Here is a 25,260-nt window from a genome sequence, read left to right on the forward strand (position 1 = left end):
TTATCCATCCTGTATGTATTGCCTCAAATTAATATAATTCTTTGCTTATCAAAGAAAGCATTTGCATTAAAACTTCATTAAACTAGATGGTTAAAAGTCCAAAAATTGGTTAGAAACAAATGAAGTTCCATTGTAAAGCATAGGATCATAATCCTAGTTCTTCTAGATTAAAAGGATATGGTAAGTGTTAAAGGACTATCGCAGAGTGGAAGGATTTGGTAGTTACTGCTGACTGCGCTATTTATCTGTGGAAAATTTTTGCATCAATTCACATGTGAGAATAATACTTATTTTATGAAATAAATTATCCTATTAGCTATAGAGTCGCTTAATTATATTTTAGGTTTATTTTACGCTGCGATGTCATGTGCTACTGGAGATCTGAACTCTCTGAGCACATATAAATTTTGTCCCTTTTCTTTTAGTAAATGATCTTTATGAGTATATGTAAAATACTTTTATTTACATTAACAGTCATAGACGTATCAATCAAGAAAATGAACAGACAAATGGCTTCAGTTAAATTATACCAAATGTATATATGTTTATATGCAAAATGTATGGTATCACCTTCTCAGTGACAGGCAAAATGGACATTAATATACTCAAGACATTGGAAACTCAATAGAGATTTTGTGATGTACAGTATTTGTTTCTACTTGATTTTGGTTTGAAAAAAAAATAAAATTTATTTACATTTAATTTGTGGGTTAAATGATTTTTTTTTTCAGTTGCTTGCCTGGTGGGTGGATAATTTGCCAAGTACTCTGTTACTCCAAAAGTCTCTCCAAACTTTTAAATTGTTATGATGAAGTTAACACATTTGTTTCTCTTGATAACTTGCCTGGAAATCTACAACTTCTTCAGTATTCTTAGTTTAGGGATTAACAGCTGGAATTCCTAGGGCTAAATATGCCCATTAGGAAATACAACTTTGGGCAGGGTAGGGAGGAAATATTTTTACTAATGCTAATAGCTGTCATGAGTGCCGTTGAGCTGAAGACATCAGCGCAATGGCACACATGACAATAACAAGGAAACAGGGGAAGGGGCTCAAGATAAGTAGCCATCAACTCACAAAGACTGGAGGACAAGAAACAATGGCTAAACGGATCGCGAGGCACACCCAAGCTGTTAGCGCTAACGCAACGGAGATCGCCCAGCTGACAGCAATCACCGGAGGAATAGGGAAACCGATGATGGGTGATCCCGGAATGCCAGCGGGGCCTCGCAACCCCTCACCTACCGGCAGGACAGCGTGTTGGACAAAGGGGGGTGACGTAACCGCGAGTGAGGGGGCGCTGACCGGCGCGGGGTATTTAAACCCCGCACCGGCGCGCTCCTGTCACTCTCAGCTTTTTTCCTATACTGTACCTACACTGCGAATAAACCAGAGCCTGTTTCACGGAATCAGCGTCTGTGTATTACTCGGAGGTAGGCAGCGCATGACAATAGCTGACACACATGCTGATGTTAATTGTTTCTGCTCTGTTTAAAACTTCAGAAGAAGCACTGCTCCAGGGATGGGTATATCTGGGCCAAGTTTTTAAAACAAGCCTTGATGGCAGTGGGGCACATAGCTATGAGATAGCTGCAAAACTCGGCTATCCCATGAGTTGTAAGTATCAGAAAAAAGTCCTAATCAAAAATCATTAAGAGTCCTGCTTCCTTCTAAAAAGTTTCAAATATTCTCACTATGACTTCTATAGCAGATAGTGATTTGATGAAGGTAGGCCACTTTTTTATGACTCAGTTTAATTTTACTCACTTTCAGTTAGCTCTGAAAGTATAGCAGTTTCATGTGTTGTTCCCTTTAAGAATATTTCAACTTTTGATCTAAATGTCAATATGGAAACAGGAATCATCAATTTTGATGCCAATCTTTATGCAAAAAAACTACAGCAACATTTACACCAAGGAATTGGCATGTGCCTCTAGCAACCAGCTGCTTAAGCTTTGTGCATCTTGCTATTTAGAAAGTCAATTTATTTTTGCAAAACTTATGCATTCATATAAATGAATTCAAGACTGCTGCAAAATGAGACACACTAATCAATTCAAACTCAGCAGTTGGCAGCTATTAATTGCCATTTACACACATTTAAATGCAAGACTTGTGATTGCTTTGATTCATAAAATGTTGAAGATGCTTTTTAATGTGCAAAGAAATCCTGTATTTATTTGGAATTAATGACTGATGTTCATTACTTTTTTAAAACATGAAGTCAAATTTCTAAAGTATTAAGCAGATCAAGCAGGTCTGCTTATAAATATGAGATAGTAACAGTGTAGTATGTGATTTGTAATGGATTCATTGGCTGCAGAAATAGGTTGATGATTATTGAAACAGCTTCTATTAATGAGATATTAATCGGTTATTTTCTATAGTACACTTTTAAAAAGCATGTAGCTGCTTAATATATTTGCATTGGGAACTAATACAGCAACTTTCCTACTTATTTTACTGTTGGCCCAGAATTTGGGGAAATGAAAGATAACTATGTAAAGAGAACGTATTGGAAGAAAATGTTTTATTTGCACAAAAGAATATAAAAAGGAATAGCAATGCAATGATAATGATTCCCATTATAATGTCTCTGTGTGAGGCTGAAATTCAAAATGTACATTATTAGCCTAGAAATTTATATATGGTATATCAGAATTATATGTGGTTAAAGCTCAGTATAATTTCACATACCAATTATAGTTGTATGAGATGGCAAACAATATGAATCTTCTTTGTGCTTGTAATCCAGCTCCTCCCTCTTCAGCCTTAGACATAAACATAATTTTCAAATTTAAATCAAGTCTTGGAACAATGCCAGTGGGGTATATCAGTCAGTGCATTTTAGCTTCTTACTAAATATTACTTTTCAGGAGTGCTTTCGATATACAGTATATGTATTTTAAATGGTTTGTATTTAGTTGTCTATGTTTATTTTTATATTTTTTATTTCATTTATTTAAATCACATTGGTTTGTGAGGAAGAAGGTAGAAGGAAATAGATACATAGAAGAAGGGCTACAGCTACTGTTTTTCCTATGCAATCAAATGATTTGTTCAATAAAATCTTAATAACTGCATCACAGCAATTACTTTGCATTGTGTTGTCCAGGAGACTCCTGTGGCTTTCAGGGATGCCGCCTTGCACATAACCAAATGTGAAACCTTATTTGTGAGTTTGGTCCAGGGAACAAATGGAATTGCTCCTTCTATACCAACTTCCCTGCTGTGGACAGCATTCCTGTCTGAGCTGGTTGATTCACTTGCTGGGCTGATGGTGGAATTTCCTGGACCAATGTTTTTGGGTTCTGAGTCTGGAGTTGCTCAGGAGTTCATGGCTTAGAAAGGATTGTATCTGTGTGGCCTTTCTCTGTTTGTGGATCCTAGAGGGCCCCTGATTTTCATAGTCGCTCTGTGAGGGACACCTAGAGCAACACTAGAGGAAAATGGAGAATGAATCTGACTGAACATGAATAATAGCCTTTGTAGGGATTACACTGTGGTGATAAGAGTAGCAAAATGGAGATATTGCACCCTATTTAGTGGTCCTATTTAAGGTGACTTGATTCTGGGGAGGACTGGGCTGCTGCGAGGTTCCTCCCCCTTGGCATCTGTCAGATAAAATTGCTTGGATTTGCTTGGAATTGGTTATGCGGGTTATGCAATTCCTGTGGAATTAGCTGTCATGGTTATCTGGGAAGAGTTTAACCCTGTTGGCCATGAGGATGTGGACAGGGTCTTTGGAACTGTGAGTGCATCCACCTGTATTTTAGATCCATGCCCCTCCTGCTTGGTTAAGGCTTCCCATTGTCATGATGCTGGGTCTAAGTGGTGATGAATTCAATTCATCATTTGTGCTGGATTATTTCTGGTCTGTCTCCAACCTTCTTTTCTTAGGGAAGATTGTTGAGAGGATGGTTGTTCTGCAGCTCCAAATGGTCTTCAGTGAAGCAGATTATCTGGATCCCTTTCAGTCAAGTTTCAGACCTGGGCATAGTACCAAGTTAGCATTGGTGGAACTTGTTGATGACCAAGATGGAGGTGATGCATTCCTCCTGGCTTTTCTTGATCAGCAGCCTAGATGCCATTGATCATGGTATCTTTCTGGACTGTTTCAGGGGATTGGGAGTATGTGGCATGGTGTTTCATTGATGTTCTCCTTCATCCAGGGTGGGTTCTAGTCAGTTGTGGGTGGGGAGGAGGGAAGAGATTTTCACTAAATCCCCTTAGTGTTTGGTGTTCTCCTCACTCTTGTTTAACATCTACATGAGACTGTTTAGTGAGATCATCCTTAGGCACAGGGCTAGATATCATCAGTATGCTGATGATACTCAATTGTGCATCTCAACCTTGGGCCTTCCAAGTGATGCTGTCAAGGTTTTTTCCAGTGTCTGGATGGTCAGCGTCTGGATGGAAGAAAACAGGTTAAGACTCAACTCTTGTAAGACTGAGTGGTTGTGAATTGTGGGACCCCAGGTTTGGGGATTTTCCATCTTTGGTCTTGATTGGGGTTGCATTGCCCCAAACAGATCTGCTGCACAATTTGGGGGTCTTCCAACTCACAACTCCTGCTATAAGAGCAGGTGGCAGCTGTGGCTCAGAGCTCCATCTTGTGCATTATTTGCATGCATTCCTGGATTGTTAGGCCTTGCTAACAGTCACTCACACCTTAGTCAGCTTGTGTGCAGATTACTGCAATGCACTCTACATGGGGCTGTAATTAGTGACTACTTGGCAGCTTCAGAGAGTTGTTTAACATTGGTTTATTAATCTTCTATTTCTTTGATTGATGTAATTTAGAAGTCATCTGTAATTTTTTCATAGGTCTATCGCTCTCCTGGAAGATCTATAGCCCTATGAGAAAAAAACATAGAGCAAATAACAAATGTTAAGGCTAAATAAATAATAAAAATTAAGGTACCCTGCCCTGCTCTGCTATATATTAAGGAAGGTGATTGTTGGTTAGCTTTTCTACAATTATCTTTTCCCCCCAGTTGGAATGACAGAACCTTGGTGCTCATGTTGGAGAAGAGACTTGAAACCCAGCTGTGATACCCAGAATTTGGCATGGACAGTGTGACCATTTAATAGTTTTTGTGTATTGCTATTGACTGAATTAGATACTGTTGGGTTTTCATTAATGGAACCTTACAAATGTGACTTGCTTAGAAATGCTGATGAGACTCTTAACTTGATGTCATTATTTGAAAAAAATAACGATTGAGTACGATGGCTATAAATAGATGAAGCATTTTAGTCATTTGCCATTGAAAGTCATTTAATAATTCCATGCTGAGTCCCTTTCAACAAATTTAATGAAACCAGCATGATATTCTGACAGTTTCTATTGGATTTTTCTGCCATTTTTGTATGCTCTGTGGCATGAGTGATTAATATAGCATTACTAAACTAGCATGAAAGGCTCTCCATCTTTCTTGTGTCTCCCAAACTGACATAGACCTTTTAGACGTTTTGTCCTCCAGTTCCAAAAGGTGTCTCTGTTCTTTTAAATATTTTCAATTGCCGGGGAAGAGACATCGGTAAATAAGAGTTTTGGACTTTTGGAGTACTCTTCCCTGTTCATTCTAACAACAGTGCAAATCTATTCTGAGGTCATCTGAGCAAGAAGTATTTTGAAACTTTATTAATTGGAGGAGACCATCCTTGATGGGCATAGGAGTAGCATAGCTCTACATCCATGTCATAATTTATTTATCTCCTTGGGTATGTGAAGGTGGTGTTTTAAGTTGTGCTACTTCCCCCACAGTGATATAGTTTCTTCATTATTTTTTTTTTACTTCTGCAATGTTTATTACTATAATTGATGATATCAAGCAAGGTATGTTGCATAATAAGTCAACAGGTATGTATTGAGTTAGACAGAATGTAAGATTATCACATGTGTTTTTATTCTTGATGTAACTTCTTGTGCCTCTCAGGCTTTACACCAGGACACAACAGTAAATCTTAGCTCTCCAGACACTTAATGTCTTATTCAGCAATTGGTCTAACCTGTCAGAAGGCTCTCAGACATGACTTAACTAGATTAGAATCTTTATTGAAGACAAGAATAAAACCATATGCACAACAGAGGATTTGACTTCTACAGTGCAACGGAATCAGAGCTATTATATAGGTTTTGACTTAATGGGTACCAGATAGTTCTCTTGATTTCTTGGGAGGCAGCTGATCTATGTTTATACAGTATAATGGCTCTCTTGAGCCTAGAAATCACTGGTTATTGCCTTGTCAGATTCAGTCCTGATACCACCTCTGAAGAACCATTTGAGAAAATGGAGGGCCCACTGAGTGATGTTCCAGTGCAGCATGAGGAGCAACAATATGAATGGGAGATTTGGATGCCATTGATGCAGATACTGAAGCTGCTGAGCGTGTGTGTACAGGATGCCTTGAATCCCAAACTACTTAGATATGGTCTGATGGCTTCCTCCTCCAATTTTTCTATCAAAATTATTTTGCAAAGTTTATTTTCACTTTTCTTGCAATTCTGCAGTATAGTTTACCTCAGGTGGAATTTTATGAAAACATTAGATGTATGTTCTTATTAAAAACCCTTTAGCTTGCGTTAAATCCCTATTGGTGTGGCAAATGCAGTTTTCTGCCTTACAAACATAAATATTGTAATAGGTATTATTAGAGCTTCACAGGGAATATTATGACAGAAGGTAGACTAAAAGGTAGTGAGAAATTCTGGTTTTTGTAAACTTTACAACAAAGAGGACCAATGTAGAATAGTGATTGAGGTATTGAACTAGGACTAGGGAGTCCAGGTTCAAGATCCCATTTGACTACAGATCTCACTGTATAGCTTTGAAGATTCACTTTCAGATGAACATATTTCAGAGGAGTTTTTCTGTAGGATTAATATTGAGGAAGACTCTCATTTACATTACTCTGAGCTCTCAGAGGGAAGCCTGGATATGAAAACATTAATGTTATAGGATTCCATAGAGCAATGGTGGTCAGCATGTGGTCCTTAGGCTTTTCTTGTGGCCTGAAGAGCTTGCAGGAGGCTTGGCCACTTTTCCACAGCATCTAGAGGATTGGCCTGATTGTCTGATCTATGAGGAATAGATTGCTAATAGTAGTGAGGAACTAGTGATCCTCCTATCTTATTACAAAAGATAAAGCCACTGGTACTGGGAGCCAAGTTCTCTGGAGAACCATCTCTGAAAAGAAAGCTCCTTTCCCTTCTTAGTGACCCATTAGAGAAAGTGTGGTCTGTGCCCTCATTTGCATCTTTAGTTCTGCCCTGCCTATGTGCATAATGCAGGCCCGTCCATTGTGTGTCATTGCCTCTTATACTATGTACTGAGGCCTCCTCAAAATCTCAAGTTAAATTGAGCCCTTGCAAGAGGGTTGTCTCAGATAAATATTGATGGTGCTATATCGGTCTTTATTTCTAGTTCATCAAATATTTTCCTTTCCCCCTGTGGTAGATAGAACTATATTGTACACCTTAGAGTATTACATTCAATAGAGATGTCCTTTGGGTGAAATAAATGCTAACTTGTCCATTAATAAGCAATTGTTCCCTTAGTTGCTTATAATGATGGATGTGTTGCACCGACCTCTGACTACTGATTTAAGGAGCATTGACTGGCATCAGGGGAAATCCCTGGTTGTTCCAGATTTCAGGCAATATAAATCAAAACAGTCAGATGTCATTAAATGCTCTCAACACCAAGAAGTTTAGCTGTAGGCAACAATGAATGGTTCTATAGAGGCCACTATTATATATTCCAAGGAGTTGTCATCTGACAGCTTTTACTATTTGTGCCTTGCTTTTTGATAAATTGTTGGCTCTTGATAAAAACTAATTTTCAGATATGTCACGAGAGGGTTCTTCTCCTGCAGCTGCTCCCACCAAGCTCAGTCATGCAAGCTTAGAAATAGAATTGCTATTCAAATACGAGGCTGCCCGTATGGCAGTGTCTTTGGGCTCTTTTCTAGTTAGGAAAAGAAAATTCACAGTGACAGCACCCTGTGTTCTTGGACAGTGCTGAGTGCAACTGGAAAAAACAGGGTTTCCTGCCAGAAGAGGGTGACTGACGTTTGGCAGTGGAGGAGGGAGACCATTTGCATTTCAGAGAATGGAGAAGTTTGGGGAGGGGGATTAATTTTTCTGAAAGCAAGCCCTAGCATGGGTGGGGATCTCACTGCACTGTAGTCTTACCTGGCTTGGAATATAAATTTGCCCAATCTGTAATGCTTGGATATATTTATGAATAGATCATCTTTTCTCACAGCAGTTTTTCTCTGGTGGGAATATAAGAAAAGAGAAACAGAGTACCCATGAGAAACTAAGCTCTCTTAGAAGCTCTCTTGTCATTCTGGTGCCACAGTGTTCTAGCTGCTTGAATGACTGATTTATCCTACCCATAGCCTTCTTTCTTAAAGGGTTCAGGATATAAGGATCAGTGTCAGCCAGGTCGTATCATGGCAATGTGTACTCCCATGTTATTCTGGTCCATTGATTTTGTTCAGATAATAGTTTAAAAGTATGTTCCAGAAATCTTCACCTGTTGTGGTGCAGAATGTTTGGGCAGATGTTTTATATGCATTTTTTACACATCTTTCGGAACTACCCATAATTTACGTAGGCAACAAGTACTGATACACATGGTTGAAAAGCAACCTTTTTTTAGTTGTGAAGGGGCACAGTGCTGAATATGTGGTTACTATCCCTGTTGTGAATGGGGCTACTCTTTCCCAAAATTAGCAAGTATGTAGTTTGGAGGTGCTTCTGATATGACTCTCTCTTATATCTCTGACTGAGGCAACAGCCAGAGCCCTATTTGACAATTTTGGCTGCTACAACGACTGAATCCCTTTCTGGAAGAAAACGGCCTTAAAACTGTAATGTATATCACTGGTGACCTCCAAGGTTAATTAATGTAATGCTGGAACAGCTTTTTTTTTTAATCTTTAGGCTAATTTGGAAATCTCAATTGTTACAGAGCTCAGCAGTCAGGTTGATCTGGAACAGTATTTCTCAACCTCAACAACTTTAAGATGTATGGCCTTCAACTCCCAGAATTCCCCAGCCAGTGTCTTAAAGTTGCTGAGGTTGAGAAGCACTGCTCTGGAAGGACTCAGCATCCCCATTCTGCCTGTGCTAAAAGGATTGCACTGGCTGCCAGTTTGTTTCTGAGTGAATTACTGTTGTGCAGTGCTTTGGATTTGAAGGCAAAAAGGTAATTCAGAACATGCAAATAGAAGTTTTTTTTGCAATTTGTTAAAGGAGCCTTGCTTTTTCCTAGAATCCCATAGCTGCAATTTCACCTGCTATGTAATAAATTTGAAGCTTAACCTCTTTATTGGTTAAAAGGACTTAAAAATACCTAATTTTAAACAGGCTTTTAATTTTGATTTTAGTTTTTAATTAAAATTTTAATTAATAGCTAGTGAAATAATAAATAATTTTCCACCAATATATATGGGTATTATATGCTAATTTTGCAAGGACTCCTTTGTAGATAGCCTTCCCAGAGGTAAACTGATAGATGCTGTTGACATCCATGGCCCAGTAGTATCGGATTAATCTGATCGGCATATTTTCTATAAAAATAAATCTATGACAGATTTCTTTCACATCTTAAAGACATGTACATATGTTCAAATGACCTCCAATAGATTAAGGGAAAAAAATGGTCTGGATTTATAAGAAGTCTACTGCATTCTGCAAAGGAGCCACTTGGTTGGGTTCTTTCATTCTGGGTGGGGGGGGAAGGGGCGAAGGAAAGATGTGGAATTATGATTTAAATAATGATTTTAAAAAATCAAGACCTTCTTCTGACTTGTAGGTTTGGTTTGCATAACAAAAAATTCAGAAATCACATTCCTAATTTTACAAATGTTTGGGTTTTGATTGTTTCATTCTTTGCTAATTACCCCTGCTAACTGTAGCATATGTAAACAATCCTTAAAACAAATTGGATTAGAACAATAGGTGAACCCACCATCAGCTTTCTCATCTACATCCACCTCCACAGCCCTCCACAAATTCCCTAGAATTGTACAGATCAGAATATAAAGTGAGTTTTTCCCTCATCAGAAATCATATTAAAAATCCTTATGTGACTTCTTTGCATATCTTAGATATTTACTGTACAGGTAGTCCTTGCTTAGTGACCACAATTGGGACCAGTAACTTGGTCACTAAGTGCTGCAGTCACTAAGTGGAAAATCACATTACCAAGATGGGCTTATGACCTTACTTCACCTTCAGTTGTTAAGCAAAGTTACGTGGATGCCAAGCAAAAAATCACTTGACCACAACTTACGGTTTTACTTCCACCTTCTGTATTAACTCTGCTTATTGCAAGATGGTTACAAAGTATGCAAATGGCAATCACGTGGCTGTGGGATGTTGCAAGGGTCGTAAATGCGAGAATTAGTTGCAAAGTTACTTGTTTTAGCACTGTCATAACTTTGAATGGTTGCTGCCCAAGGCAGTTGGTAAGTGAGGACTACCTGTATCAAAAATTCAGAATTTTTTCTTTGCTCTGCTTTTCTATTGCCAGAGAGTATAATATTGGAAAACATTAATTACTATGATGATTCCCCTGCTCTCTTAAGTGGATTTAATAAGTCCATTGCACTTATTCTGTTGCATGTGTAAACCAAACTTTTCTGGCAGCGTTAAAGATCATTAAATGTAACTGTTTAGCTAATCCCAACATTTCATGCACAATATTATTTTGTTATTCCAAAAGAAGATATTTACAAAGTTTAAGGTTCTGGGTAAGAAGCGTATGCATGGTTTTGCTTACCCAGCTGAAACTTCAGCCTAAATATGAGTTCTTTGGGATTCTAGTAGAGCAAAATAATAAAGGAAGATACTAATCCATTTGACAAAAAGGTACAATCATTTAATATTGTTATTTTCTCTAGAAAGCATGGCCTAGATAGAATACTGTTATATTTTGTCTGCTATAATTACATTCTGAAAGCTGTCTTCATGGATTTATTTTCTTTACTAGAAGAGACAGTGTTAGGAAAATCAGAACAATATTTAATTTCTTTCCTAGTGGAGATTCATTTCTCCTAAAACATTTGGACAATAATCAAATGTGAAGGCTCCCTTGAATATCAGTATCTCACACAATATCATGAATTACTTTTCTAAATCTCATAAATTGTCTTAGGACTTTTCTTGATTGAGAGACAAAGTCTACCTGCTTGAGTAGATATTATACCTGGCTTTTCTGCAGATCCTGCAAAGTGGCATTTATTGTGGCCCCACAGAAATAAAAGTTGGGATCTTGGATATAGAGAAATACTTAATGAATGTGCCTGTAGATCCTGGGCATAAATGTCAGAAAGTTGGGGAGGCTTCCCTAGACTTATGAGAAACTTCTTAATTCTTTTGAATCAAATGACTGCCTTTGGGCTTATTTTTTAAGGAAAACTGCTGTTTGCTACCTTTTTTATTCCTTTGTGGATCAGAGCAGAAAGGAAACCCAACGAAATGTACTTAAAATTAAGAATTAGCCACTGACTGGAGGAAGATGACAAGTGACGTCCAAGTGTATGGGAAATAATGAAGATTATGTTGTTGTAATTTATACTGGTATTTTGAAGCAAGTTTGTTTCTTTTATTTTGGAAAGAGAAAGTACAGTTATTAGAGAACCTTATCTATTGCTGTATCTAAAAGATCAGAATTCCAGCTGGATGTGCCTTCCAGAAGAGGGCACAAACTCATTTATTTTCTTTGCTTAATTCTTTGCTTGTTTTGGCTGAATCAGGTTAAGCAGTGAAAACCAACCAAATAAGGTGATAGCTAATATCAGTCAGTTGTTGACTGAAATGGCAGAGGACCTCATTTTTCTAATAGAATAGGGTTGCCTCTCCAGGGATCATAAAATCAGCTGTGTTAGCCACTTATCAAAGCAATTTGTTTCTTACTCATTTCCCCTTGATTTGGGGTCATTCAGTATAGCTATGTTATATATTTCTGCAACAGATAAACTTTCAAAATGAATGTCTTCTATCCCCCAGGACATTGTTCTTTTGAAAAACAGAATAGATTGTAGCTATTCATTACATGTTCATTCTGAAAAGCATTCGTTATTCATACAGTATAATAGTGCACTGAATTTTGTTCTAAATGCTTTTAAGAATATTTAGGAAAATATGTGCAATACTTTTTCTTGCATATAAGTTTAATTTTGAAGAAATACAAATATCATTCTAGAACGTGATGATATGCAACCTTGGCCATTAAATATGGAAATGTGTTGATAAAATTTGAAAGTTTTGCAAATTCAAAAATTATCCCCATAGTTTTTACAGTTATAGTTACCTTGATATATATTAAGGTGCAGTTTCTCAGTTTCTGCAAACTAGACACTTAATGTGATACTTAATGCAAGCATTATAAAGCTTAATCCTATAAAACATAGGGAATGAATGTATATGTATATGTATATGTCAATGGTCATGACAGTTCTTCAATGGTATTAATAGACTCCTTTATAAAGTGCTTCAAACTTTTATATCTAAAATAGACTTTATAAAGATTACATTACATCCATAAGTAAATGCAATTACCTGTTAGCCTCTGTGTCTTTTGATTTTGAAACACAATTTGAGTAGTAGAAAAACTTACTAGATAAGGAGTTCCGCAACAGAATGTTTAGACTAAGAGAAAGCACTTACCATCAAAACAGTAATTCATTTCAAGCGAACATCCGCTTGTAATATGTCAAGTTCTTTGATCTCCATATTCCTAATTTATGACACTTTCTTGATTATGTCTATGTGAACTAAAAAGTTATATGAAACTTGGCTGCTATGACATTATAGGACACAGCAATGAATGAAAGGAGTAAGAGAGGCAGTGATCTGTAGACACGAAGAATATTTCTCCTATCCGCACACACTGAAGAGCAAGCATAATCTGAGACCTTTCATGATACTTGGAAAGCATTTCCTGGCCATCTTTTGCCTCTTAGTGCAAGGAGGCTTCTGCAGATTTCCCCAGTGTAGTTCCTAGAGCATCAGGCCTACTAAGGTACACAGATTAAATTTCTCTTCGGATCACTTTGCTTGACTCCTGACAGCCTGTTGGGCAAAAAAAGCGGGTTGCAATCTGAAATCTACAGGCAAGGATGGTAACAGTAACAATAACAATAATGTAAGTTGAAGCGGAGAACTGTGCTGTTTGAATTTATTTTTAACCCCTGTAGAAAAACCTGAGTCTTCCTCTTCTTCTGGGGAGAATTAGCCCTCTGTACTTTGTGTTCCTGTTCATTGTTTTGTTGCTGTTTTGACAATCTATGATATGGCTGGCTAGGCACAACAATGGTAATGAAAGGACTGCCATGTTGCTGCTGGCTACCAGATTTGTCATCTGAAACTGGATTTTTTTTTACCATGGTAGCATTAATTAGGCTTAGCGTTGCATATAAACATATTGAGAGAGATTGACATCTCTACACCAATAATCAACTTTGCTCAGATTCTTTCCTGAAGTTGTGCCTTCCCTTTGGCAGCACCTGCCTTTGGAACAGCATCCCTCTGGAAATGCAGATGGCCCTGACCATAGCCTTTTACAAAGCTTTGAAGCCTGGGCTGTTTGGGCCAGGAGGTGTTTGGACTGGGAGGTTAGGCGAATGGCTGCTTATGTGGTTTTTGTGATTTGGGGTTTATTATTTTAACCTTAGGTATTGCTGCTGCTGTTGTTTTAATATACCATCCAGAGTAGCTGTTGTGAGAAGGGCAGTCATATAAATAATCTACATACATACATACATAGATAAAAGCATACAGTTTGGGGGAGATAACCATCAAAAACCTGAACCACATTTAAGCTCTCCTACAGTTCAATATGCATATTTGCCATGCAATAGAAGCCTTGATTGGGTTCATATATTTTGGTTTGTTGAGTTACAGTTGACTGGGTTCACACAATCGTAAGCCACAGCCCATGGTTTACAAACCAAAATAGCTACGTTCATGAACTATGCTAAGCCAAAAGCACCCTCCCTCCCAAAACCCCCACACCAATATAGAGTTAAACAGAAGCATATTAGATGCTCTGTCTCAATTTTCCATGGCTCATTTTCCATTGTGACAAAGTATTACAAATACTCAATTTAAAGTAGAACAGAAGCCAAGAAGTAGAGCTGAAACAAAACTACAGAATGTCATTTTAATTCAGTCCCATCTAATCTGGAGTAGAATGATAGACCCTACAACATGCCTTTTCAATATTTTGAACAGTTTTTAAATAATGATTTGGGTATTTGATGCTATATTTTAATTACGTTTTATGTGTGATGTTTCTGTTTCTGTATTTTTATTGTATAAGCAATTTTGCTTGTCCAATTTTAAGTAAATAGCTCCAGATCTATCATCCTGAATTATCCTCAGGTGCCATCAATGACCCAGCAAAGTTGGTATATGATTGGAGTATCACTCTTGTAGTTGGTGCATTATCAAGGTAGGATGCAGTCTTGACTGACTTGACTGGTTTTGAAAAGCTACTTGGATGAGAGACTACCTGGAATTACCAGGACTATAGGCTAGACTGAGGTTGAAAAAATATCATGGAAAGAACCACTGGCAAACCATAATTGCCATGAATCCAGGAGCTGAACTCACCTTGATTGAGATTTTCCTTTTATTTGGTGCCTTGCAACTTCTTGTGGGGATTTCCCTAGCTAACAAGGCCTAGGCAGCTGCCATGTGTACATTTTACTGTGAAAATAAATAGTACTATTTAGATGTTACCCTATGCTTAACTCAGTTTATTTTAGAATCAATATGAAGTGTGGGGACAAATCTCCATAAAGTTAAAAAGAAACCCCATAGGACTGGGACTGTCATAAAATAATGTCATACTATGTACTCTGGTAAAGCAGAAAAATAACTGCTTAAGTAATGGCAAATCTAAATGCAAAATTAAAGTGAATAAAGTTTAATAGGCCCACACAGGTAGCTCAGAAAACTGAAGAAAAGAATAAAACAAGAAAACAAGAAAAGACACAAGGCCTGGGATATTTTTGATTGGCAGGTATTCTTGTTATGCTGGGCAGCAACAAATAGCTGACAAAAAGATGGGAAGAGTAGAGCTTCCTTAGTTTAGGAACATGTTTTTAGTTCCTGGTTGTGGTTATCCAGGGAAGAAAAGTGTCTGTGAAACACATCGAGGCAATCTATGTCCAGTGCAATCCTAAATCCATCTATTTTTTTTTAAGTCACATTACCATCAATAAAACATATTTCAAAATATAAGTAGATGGTCTTGCAGTTTCTGTCTTTTTAGAAAGAAAAGCTATATAGTGAAGCCTTAATATACTTTCTTAGAAAGAAATATATAGAATCTCTCCATATATGCCCCCTTTCTGGTATTATTTTTTCCAGATGTCATAATTAAGAGAGGATGTGTTGCCTTGTTGTGCAGGTTATATAGTTTGGTGTATAAGCAATAGAGGTTTAATTTCTTAAAACTGTAAATTACATAGCTGATTAGTGAGGCACACTGTCAGATATCATGGTTGATTTGCCAGGTATGAAAATAACCTTGCAGATGAAAAACAGCTGTTCATTGTACAATAGATATGAAATATTTAATTTGCCTTTTGCTTTTTTTGTAGGGGTTTTCTCATATGGTTAATGCCTGCATTTTTAACCTTTCTGCTGTGCTTAGAACATATTGAGATAACAATTTAAACAATTATAAACATATGTGTTGCAACCTCATAATGCTATTTGCAATATGACTGCTCTAAGACTCACATTATCAGTTCACTCCTTAAAGCAGACATTTCTTTTTTCATGAAGAAACAAGAGGAGCTGTTTGGGGCTTCTGGTGGGAATGGGGTTTTGAGCGGCTGTGCCCGCTGTTTTGGCAAGTGAAGCGGGCAGCGGGGCAGCTTTTTTTTAGGCTCAGGCAGGCTTTCCTGAAGCCCAGAACCATTCTCTGGATCAAGGAGAACTCATGGAATCATCCCGTTTGTCCTCCGGAACAGTGGCTTGCAGCCGGGAGATCACAAACAGCATTTCGCAGTTGACAGCAAAAGCTCCTGGGAGGTGGGGACGTCATCATTTCTAAGCTGCACTGTAGCCTTAAAAGGACACTAAGAATGGCCACCCCATTTCTAAATCACCAATTTGTTTTTTTTTTAAGTGTATGTACCCCAAGAGAGGCTTTTTACAGTGAGGAGAAGCCGTTTCTCTTGGTGCTTAATGTTATTTTTGGGATTCCTTTTTAAATTTTCTTCAAGTTTTGGATTTTGTTTTCTTTCCGAAGGAAATTTCAGAGATTGAGTAAATAATTGTCTTCCTGTTATTATTTTTGTATTAAATTTGAAGATATTAGCATTTTCCTACACATTGAATCGGCTGATCTGAACCTTCAGCTTTCTGCCTTCACTTTCCCTTGAGAATAGTCTGCTATTCACTTTTACTCTGTGTAAACAACTTTTGAACTTTCCCTTTGACTTTCACTGATTAAGTTCCTAGGGGGTGCCATAATTTACTGCATGAGACATCGAGTATTTCAAACAGATCCTTTTTCCCCTTCACCAGGACTTCAAACAAATATCTTCTGACTTTTATCAAACCTTTATGCAAGATATCCTGGACATTGTGGAAAATATGAGAGCTAAAATGTGCCATCAGGTTGGGGATCTGCTGGATGAAACTGAGGAATTTAAGAGCAATAGAGAGGTTTCTTTTAAGACTGAGCGTGGGATTTCTGTCAAGATGCTGGATGAAGGTTGGATAATGGAGCTGGAGAAATCTAGGGGAGAGAGTGATTTGCAAGCTATAAGTAGGGTCGATCTCCTGGTGGAATGCCATGAAAAGAACCTGGAATTTTGGAGCGGGGCACTGGGCTGTTTGATTTTCTTACCAGGAAAGATCTGTGCATATCTTGGGAATATGTAACTGCTCTGGTTTATTCTGAAGTGGTATAAGGGTTGAAGAATGTTTATTTGGCTTGCTTAAGGATCTGACTGATGTTATTTGTCTTTAAAGATTTGGACTTACTGTTTTGAATTGGCTTTGTTCTTTGTGTTTATTAAGATTTTGGGTTTACTGAGGTTGCGATTATTAAAATTGTTATACCATTAAGTATAATAGCTGACAACTTATGTGCCTTTACAGCCACATCTTTCTGTAAATTTTTTTTTTTAAGTCTTCTCTTGTGTTTCTGTACTTTTTTAGTTTTTTCTTTTTTTCTTTTTATTGTAGTTTCTATTCTTTCCTTGAAACTTAATAAAATTTACTATAAAAAAAGCTGTTTTAATGAACAGAAGTGCTGAGCTCACACTTCTGTCAGGTGAGAATTGCTTCTTTCAAATAATTTTTATAGCATCTTCCATCTTGTTTTCTTGCTTTCCTTTGCCACTGCACAAATAAAATTTTATCACAAATAAAATCCTTAAAATTTCCAGTAAATGACAATAAAAATATTGCAATGCACAGAGAATAACAGCAAAGAGATTCCCTGTGCATTATAAAACAAAATTATGTATTTGCATATTCTGATGGAAGGTTTTGGTGAACTTAAACATTTCATCGGCTACTTATAAATCATGACAGTTGATCTAGAATTATTGTCATTAATAGTAATGTTTCTTTGATGTTGATTAAAATATTAATATAATAGCTTAGCAGAAAAAGTTTAGAAAGGATGAAAGACTAAATGTTTTAGTTTAATTGGAAACAATTAAATCTGAAGCAAACAGGGTTATCTTAGATAATAAATTAACACTTCAATTGGAATAAAGCAAGAACTGTTCAAGTAAGAACTGCTGAATAAGGAAATCCATTATGATTTCACATTCAGTATAGAAACATAAATAATCATCTGTCTTTTTTTAACCTCCTAATATACAGTATGTCTAACTTTCTTGCAGCTTGTAGTGTAGAAAGAAATGAGCATAGCAGTAAGTGAATCCTAATTGCATGTAAAGCTTTTTAGCTAGAAATACGAAGCTATAGCAAGACCCACGATTCTGTGTCCAATATATAAGAATACTTTACCAAACTTAGCAAGTCTCCTATTCATATCATTTAAGTCTTCAGAGGTCACTATCTGCTTTCTAGTTATAGAAAGTGACAATATAATTCTCTCTTTAGTGCATGAGAAGAATACTTTCAGACTTGCAAGATTCCGTTAATGTAACTTTACAATAAAGATAGAGCTAGTACTCCTGACGGTGCGTCTTGTCTGGGCTTACCTTGCCAGGCTAACATCAATCTTCCCAGTCTCAAAGTACCCCTCCTGTTCCTCTCGGAAGTTTTACTCTCCTGAAAGCTAGGGAGAGTCCCTTCCGAGTCGCTTTTGTCACCCCTCCTCTTTTGGATTCAAATTTCGTTCATCAGACTGTTGTCTAGGCTGCAGCTCATCCTTCTGTCTGCCAAGGTCATTCCCACATGCCATTCCGTTAACAAATAAATAATGACAGAGGTTTCTGAAGTGAGTGTACTACCCAGGGATGTTATCGTGGTTCATATCACAGTTTAAATGCAACAGCATTGGTGTGGCAGTTCCTGCATTGTATCCCCTCCTAAACATTTATTACAATATCCATGTTTTAAAATGTCAGGGTTTTTTTTTAAAGAGTTTTCTGTTAGTTGTAGCTTTTCTACACTAACATCACAATTTGTGGTGCCTGCTTCATCTCATACTTTTTCTTAATTATAGGAAGCTCCGCCTCCAGGTTCCTATGATGTTCATAAATCCTTTGAGAAATCACAGTGTAGGAATGAATATATGCCTCCACGAACTGTGGTGGCTAAAAGGAGACATGCATCTTTTCTCAGTGGAACTATTCGGGAAAATGCATTAAAGGCTGAGGGAGATATACCAGGTATGTTCATTATATCATTTTCAAACAGAACCATAACTACATACATTTTAATTAGAATATATGTAATCTAAATACCTGTCTTTTTCTCATCTATTCTTTAAAGGTTTTGTAAGGCGTCTGTTGTAATACTGGCTATCTTGCTTCTTAGTTGATTGAAGAAATGTTGTTATATAAGTTTAATCCCCCTCAGCAGAGGGCAGCACCTGGCTAACCTCCCTGTACCTGGAAGCTTAACAGGGACAGATATTGGTTAGTTCTTGAATGGAAGACTTTCAGGTAATATAAGGGTTACAGGCTAGGCTGGGAAGTTGAATAACTAGCCACTTTTGTATTGTTACCAAGAAAACTACTTGAATATATCCATGTCATCACTGGGGTTTGAGCTTGACTGGAATTGTATAGAATTATAGAATTTTTATGAAATTATGGAATTTTAAGAATGTTATCTAAGTAGTGGAACGCCCCCCACATATAGGGTCACTCTCGCCTGATTGCTCAGATGAAATCAAGGTTTTTCAGAAATGCTCACCACTAATTTATTACAGTAACCATTGATGGAAGACACAGGTAAGAGAAAGCGAATGAGAAATTAGATGATCTCAGAACATAAGTTGCATTTCTTTCTCCTTAAGGAGAAAATTTTCACATTTTTTGAAATAATTTTATGAAGAACTCCTGTATGAAATGGAAAAGAGTTAATATATGAGAGGCTAAAGTAGGAAGAAGGTTTTGGCCAGACTCCAAAGAGCTGATTCTACTTGTGCAGGGACTTCTATTAGACCAGTGGAATTTTGGGTTCCAAATTTAGCCCACTGAGAGTTGTCTGATTGAAGCAGGATAGGATAGGATAGGATAGGATAGGATAGGATAGGCAAATTATTCTCCACTTCAGAATTAATTAACTTCTGGCATTTTTGCATATGTGCGCACATGTGTATGCATGTTCACGTATCGTGTCTGTGTGTATGCGCATATAACAGTTAAAGTAAAAACAAATCTTGAGCTATGGTCTCTATATGCCTACCAGAGAATAAATCCCACTGAACTGAGTAGGCTTATCAGTAAATATGGGAAAGTTTAGTCTAAAACTTCACCAAAAAGGCCCATTTAGGATTTTAAGTATTATAGTACAAACATTTATTTGAATGTTAGTATTTTGAAAAAAATATGAATATATATATTCATGTAAAAGGAATGCAGCCAACTCTGCTTTATCAGTTAACAGTGCGTATTTAGTCTCATCCATCACTATTTCTTTTACATTGTATTTGGTAGATAATATGAGCTTTGCTTAGTGCAATTTTTTATGTGATTGATGTTTAACACATAATTAGTAATAATGTGAAGCAATGCACTCTACCACTATTCATTCATTGTGTTGGTTATAAAAGCTACTGCTTGAATCACTGCCTAAAACTCATTATGTTTCTTGGCACATTCACACAGGAAATTACTTGAAGTAACAAATAAAATTTATCTTCAAAATTAATTGGACAGATCACATAAAGGTAGTTGTGTCCACTTTTTCTATGACTTTGCCCAATACCTTTTTATATAAAAGTTACTGTAGTGTGAAAACTAATTATATCTTCTATTTAGTTGTTGGCTTGTAATATTGTATTCCAAAATAGTTGAAAGTATTTAAAGCTTTTAAACTGGACTCTGTGGAAGAACAGGCTGCTTAGAAAAATTGCAGGCACCTGTGCTGCCTTCTTCCCCTCCCATCTGAGTTTTTCCCCAGAGTCAGCACGGCAGAGTTGCCAATAAAGCTGCAACCTTGATACAGGTAGGGGAGGAGATGGGAGGAGACACCTATACCAATCGAAGCAAATATTTGTAGCTCAGGGTTGAACTGTGGAGTCTTTGGTGCTCTCTGAGCCTTGTTGTTTTCTTGCAGACGTTTCATTGCCAGACTAGGCAACATCTTCAGTGCAAAGAGGGAGTGGGCCTTGCTCTCAGTTTATATACTGACACGATGAGAACTCCTTAATCTCACAACATATGGACAGACTCAACCATAGTTTCAACTGGGAATCTGTGAGCATCCTAAACCAAGCCAAATCCCAAAATGCCAGAGAATTCCTGGAAGCCTGGCACTCAGACAAAGCAGCCATCAACAGACACATAGAGGTAAACAACATTTACATACCATTCAAAAGAGACAATAGAAAAGCCAAAAGACCAGTACACTCCCTTGCCAGCCATCAACACCCAGATATGCTAAAATCAACACTAGGATTAACACCAGATGAACCATCAAACAGCACAAGACACCCTAATCAAGGAACTATTAACTCAGGCCATCAACCAAGCAGCAAACAGCCCAATCAAAGAACTCCAAAGGAGAGAACAACACCCCCACCAACACAAGCAGGGCAAGCCACGGTATATGAACAACAAGGCTTAGAGAGCACCAAGGACTCCATGGAGACACCTGTGTTTTGGAAGCCAGCAGTGAACAGAGAAAAGCAGCCAAATTTATTTATTTATTTATTTGTTTTTCATATTTGTCTAGCCATCCATCTCACAAAAGTGACTCTTGGAGGTGTACATCACTCAGTGAAAAGAAAACCAATAAATACATATAAAACAATCATTATTAAAACTATAAAAAAACTATAAAAACTCGCAGAACAAGAACAAATGATGTTAACTGTAGTAGGGGAGCCATCTGCCCTACTACAAAATCTGCCCAGTCCCCTGAAGAAGGCGTTTTTCCCTCACAGACACTGGATGGTCCAGAGAAAAGAGAAGAGGCACAGCTCAGCTCAGCTCAGCACGATGTGGGAAGGTGCAAGTGCTTTACATGCTGGCCATTAATAGAGAATAAAAAAGTAGAAGAACTCCCAGAGAGAGGAATTAAAGACAGAACAGTGTCTGTAATATTGCTCTGTAGTAGTAGTAGAATATAGTATAGAAAAAATTGTAGTTGTATAATAGCAATAGTAATAGAAATAGAAATAGAGTATAGGATAAGATAATAGCAATATACAATAAAGGAGAATTTGTACATATGGTGCAGCTTCAAGACAGGAATGAGTCTTGAGGTCTGTCTTCTAACAGAAAGTGATAGAGTTAACCATTTCTATTTATTCTTCCAGTGACCAGCTAGGTTCTTCACAGCAAGGTGAACTACCATTCTATCTCATTTAGATCCATTTTTAAAAACCAGGTACTGCTCAGATTCTTGAGGTTTTCACTTCCAACTTCTCTTTGTTCTTACTTTATCCTCTTTTTTTATCACCAATTCTGCTTGTTCTTTTCTGGTCACTATGTTTTTTTTTTTCTGTATTTCTAAGAAACTTCCTCCTTCCCAGTTTTTTTTTTTTACATGCATTCTTTGGCTGTTTTCTTCTCTACTTGCTTGTTTCCTATTAGTTATGCCAACTCGGATTGGAGATGAATTTAAGTGTAAGTATAAGGTGGACTTCCAGAGGAAGCATGGTGAGCTAAACATGTCTCTGGGAGAGTGAATATGACAACCATGGCAAAGGCCAAAGAACCGGTGAGTAGCCTGGTTCTTTGGAGCCTCTCCAGATGAGAGGATGGCAGATTGCCCACATGTCCTCTGGACAGCTGCTCCTCAGGAGGAGACCCCAGGACAGTGGTCTCCTGTAGGCTTGAGTGCTGGGAGATGAAGGGATCACTCATCAAGCTCACAACTGTGGCAGAGCCTATTAAAGGACACCAAGTTTGCTAAACTCGCTTTCTAATCATTTTCAAAAATTGCTTATTAAGCCATCTTAAAAGCTATTACAGATCTTCAGAATGACAAGCCACCTTGTGAGTCCATCTTCATTTTTGAACAAAAGAAAAATTATAAGTTTAAGAACTTAAAGAATTTGAAATAAACAGCAAAAAGCTAAATAAGATTTTGAACTAAGAAAGTTATAAATGAATGAAAGGTCCATACAAATTTGGAACATTGAAACTTTTACTGTAAGTAGATATATATTTACACATACATACACATACATACACACACACACACACACATACATACACACACACATATATATATACAGCTTTTTGTGAGAACCGTGTTTTTTGTCTACTATAAGTTATAACAGAGATTACAGACTTTATGGTTTAAATTGGACACTAGAGGGGACGAAAGATTCCAGTCAAAAATAAAATAAAATGTAAACCTGCTTTTGGTTTTGATCAGTATTGGGATTTACAAAATGACACAAAATGCTGTAACATTTGAAATACTAAAGGAGTTCTTCTAAGAATGAGGCCAGAAAGTAGCAGCCACAATATCAACAATATCAGTAACAATGTCTGCTTCTATGAATAGACTATGTTCCAAAGATGTTAATGAAGGAATGACAGATGTGAAATAAATTTTGCTTGATGCAGAAATAGTAGAATCAGAAATTTTGGAAAAAAAGGTGTGGATTACAAGACAGAGAAGGCATTTAAAGTGGAAATACAAGTGACAGGCCAAGAGTTTGACCCAGATAAGGATTCTTTACTGGATATGCAAAAGAAGCTGGCTGAAGAAAAATTAAAGGGGGAAATACAAATGATAAACCAAGAGAATTACTTGGATAATGTCTTTTATTAGATTTAGCAAACAAAGAGGTTTGTTAAAGCCTCAAAGAAGCCTTTGTGATGGGACAAGGAAGAATTGAAGAAAGATCAAATCCTACGACAATATTGGAATGATTAAAGATTAAGATTTTCAGAAGTAAAAGGAAGGAATATAAAGTTGGTTTATTTGATCAGGCTTAAAATAAGACATGTTTTTATAAAGTTCTGGCAGCCCTTTTTGCTGACACCAGGATTGAAAAGTTGATGTCTTATAGATAAGGGATGGGTATGGGAAGAAGAGATATCTGTTTATAACCTTATAGGGTGTAATGGTATATGAGAAAGACCTTGAGCGATGGGGTGAAGAGATGCTGCCTAGGGAATGGTCAGATAAGAGGGATCATAGCTTGCAGCTGCATAATGGAAGGAGAAAGAGGCTCAGAAGGGACCCTCCCTAGCTTCTAAGGCTGTAAAGGAGATGGTGGGAGATTTGTACTTTCAGACTTGCAAGATTTTATTAATGTAGCCTTACAATAAAGTAGAATTAGCTTATCTGGTCATGTTTCCTGTCTGGTCTACCTGGAAAGGCTAACATTGGGGGTGAAGAGCTACCAAACCTGTGTCATGTTCCCGTTCCGATGTTTATGGTTCCTCGTAACGTTTCACATGTCATATCTGCAGTTGCGTGCTGATGCACTGTCGCGCCAACCCCAGGATTCAGGAACAGCCCCAGATGTGGTGGGAACCCTCTGGACAGATTCCCAAATGGCACTAGCAGCAGTCACTCGCTGTCAGACGCGAGCGCAGCAACCTGACACCCCTGCCGGTCCTAGCGCGATACATGTATCCGTTCCTGCAGATTTGCAACAAAGGTTTCTAGCAGAGTTGAAATCGGATACTTGGTTGCAAAACAATCAGAGCGAGGTTACTTTGAAGCAAGGTTTGGCATGGAAAGATGATCGCCTCTATGTGCCTGTAACCTTGCGCAAAACCGTGCTATTCAGGTCTCATGACGATAAAACAGCTGGGCATTTTGGCTTTACAAAAACTATTCATCTAGTGTGTCGACAGTTCTGGTGGCCAACCCTCCGGCGAGATGTAAAAGCCTATGTCAAGTCTTGCCCTGTCTGTGCTACTGCAAAACGAAAAGGGGGGAAACCCCAGGGCTTTGTGCAGCCAGTGGCCAATCCCTCCCACCCCTGGGAGGAAATCTCTATGGATTTTATTGTGGATCTACCTCCTAGCCAGAGAAAGACTGTCATTTGGGTTGTTAAGGATTTTTTCTCGAAGCAAGCTCATTTCGTCCCTTGTGCGTCTCTACCATCTGCACAACAGCTGGCACGCCTCTTTCTAGTTCACGTGTACAGATTACACGGTAGCCCTGCCCGCTTGGTGACCGACAGAGGAACACAATTTACTTCACGCTTTTGGCGGGAATTTATGAAACTATTGGGCACTAAACAGGCGCTATCCACGGCTTTTCATCCCCAAACGGATGGGAATACTGAGGCGGTTAATGCCACGTTGGAGCAATATTTACGTGCTTTTGTTAATTATCAACAAGACAACTGGGTAGACCTCCTGCCATTTGCTGAAGTTGCTTACAATAATGCTGTGCATCAAAGTACTGGGGCGGTGCCCTTTCGTACTGTATTCGGCCATGACTTTGTCCCTATTCCTGAATTGCCTCCACCGTCTACTTCGCCCACCTCCCCGACCGATTGGGCCTCACAACTGGCAGATTCCTGGCCAAAACTACAGCAAGCTTTAGCCGATGCTCAAGCCACTTATCAACGACATGCCAACGAAAAAAGGGCACCACAACCTCTTTTTCAAATAGGGGATAGAGTATACCTTTCCACCAAATA

At 37.8% G+C, this 25,260-nt stretch overlaps 1 protein-coding gene across 1 annotated transcript in view; it reads left to right on the forward strand.

Annotated features, from left to right (window-relative positions):
* STPG2 (sperm tail PG-rich repeat containing 2) overlaps positions 1–25,260 on the forward strand; it is a 243,558-nt gene that overhangs the window by 64,887 nt on the left and 153,411 nt on the right. The window contains exon 11 of the mRNA XM_063310735.1: positions 18,691–18,856. Within this exon, the coding sequence (XP_063166805.1) occupies positions 18,691–18,856 (166 nt within the window). The remainder of the gene's footprint in view (positions 1–18,690; positions 18,857–25,260) is intronic.

The sequence above is a fragment of the Candoia aspera genome, chromosome 8 (genome assembly GCF_035149785.1).
Source record: "Candoia aspera isolate rCanAsp1 chromosome 8, rCanAsp1.hap2, whole genome shotgun sequence".
Taxonomy (NCBI): domain Eukaryota; kingdom Metazoa; phylum Chordata; class Lepidosauria; order Squamata; family Boidae; genus Candoia; species Candoia aspera.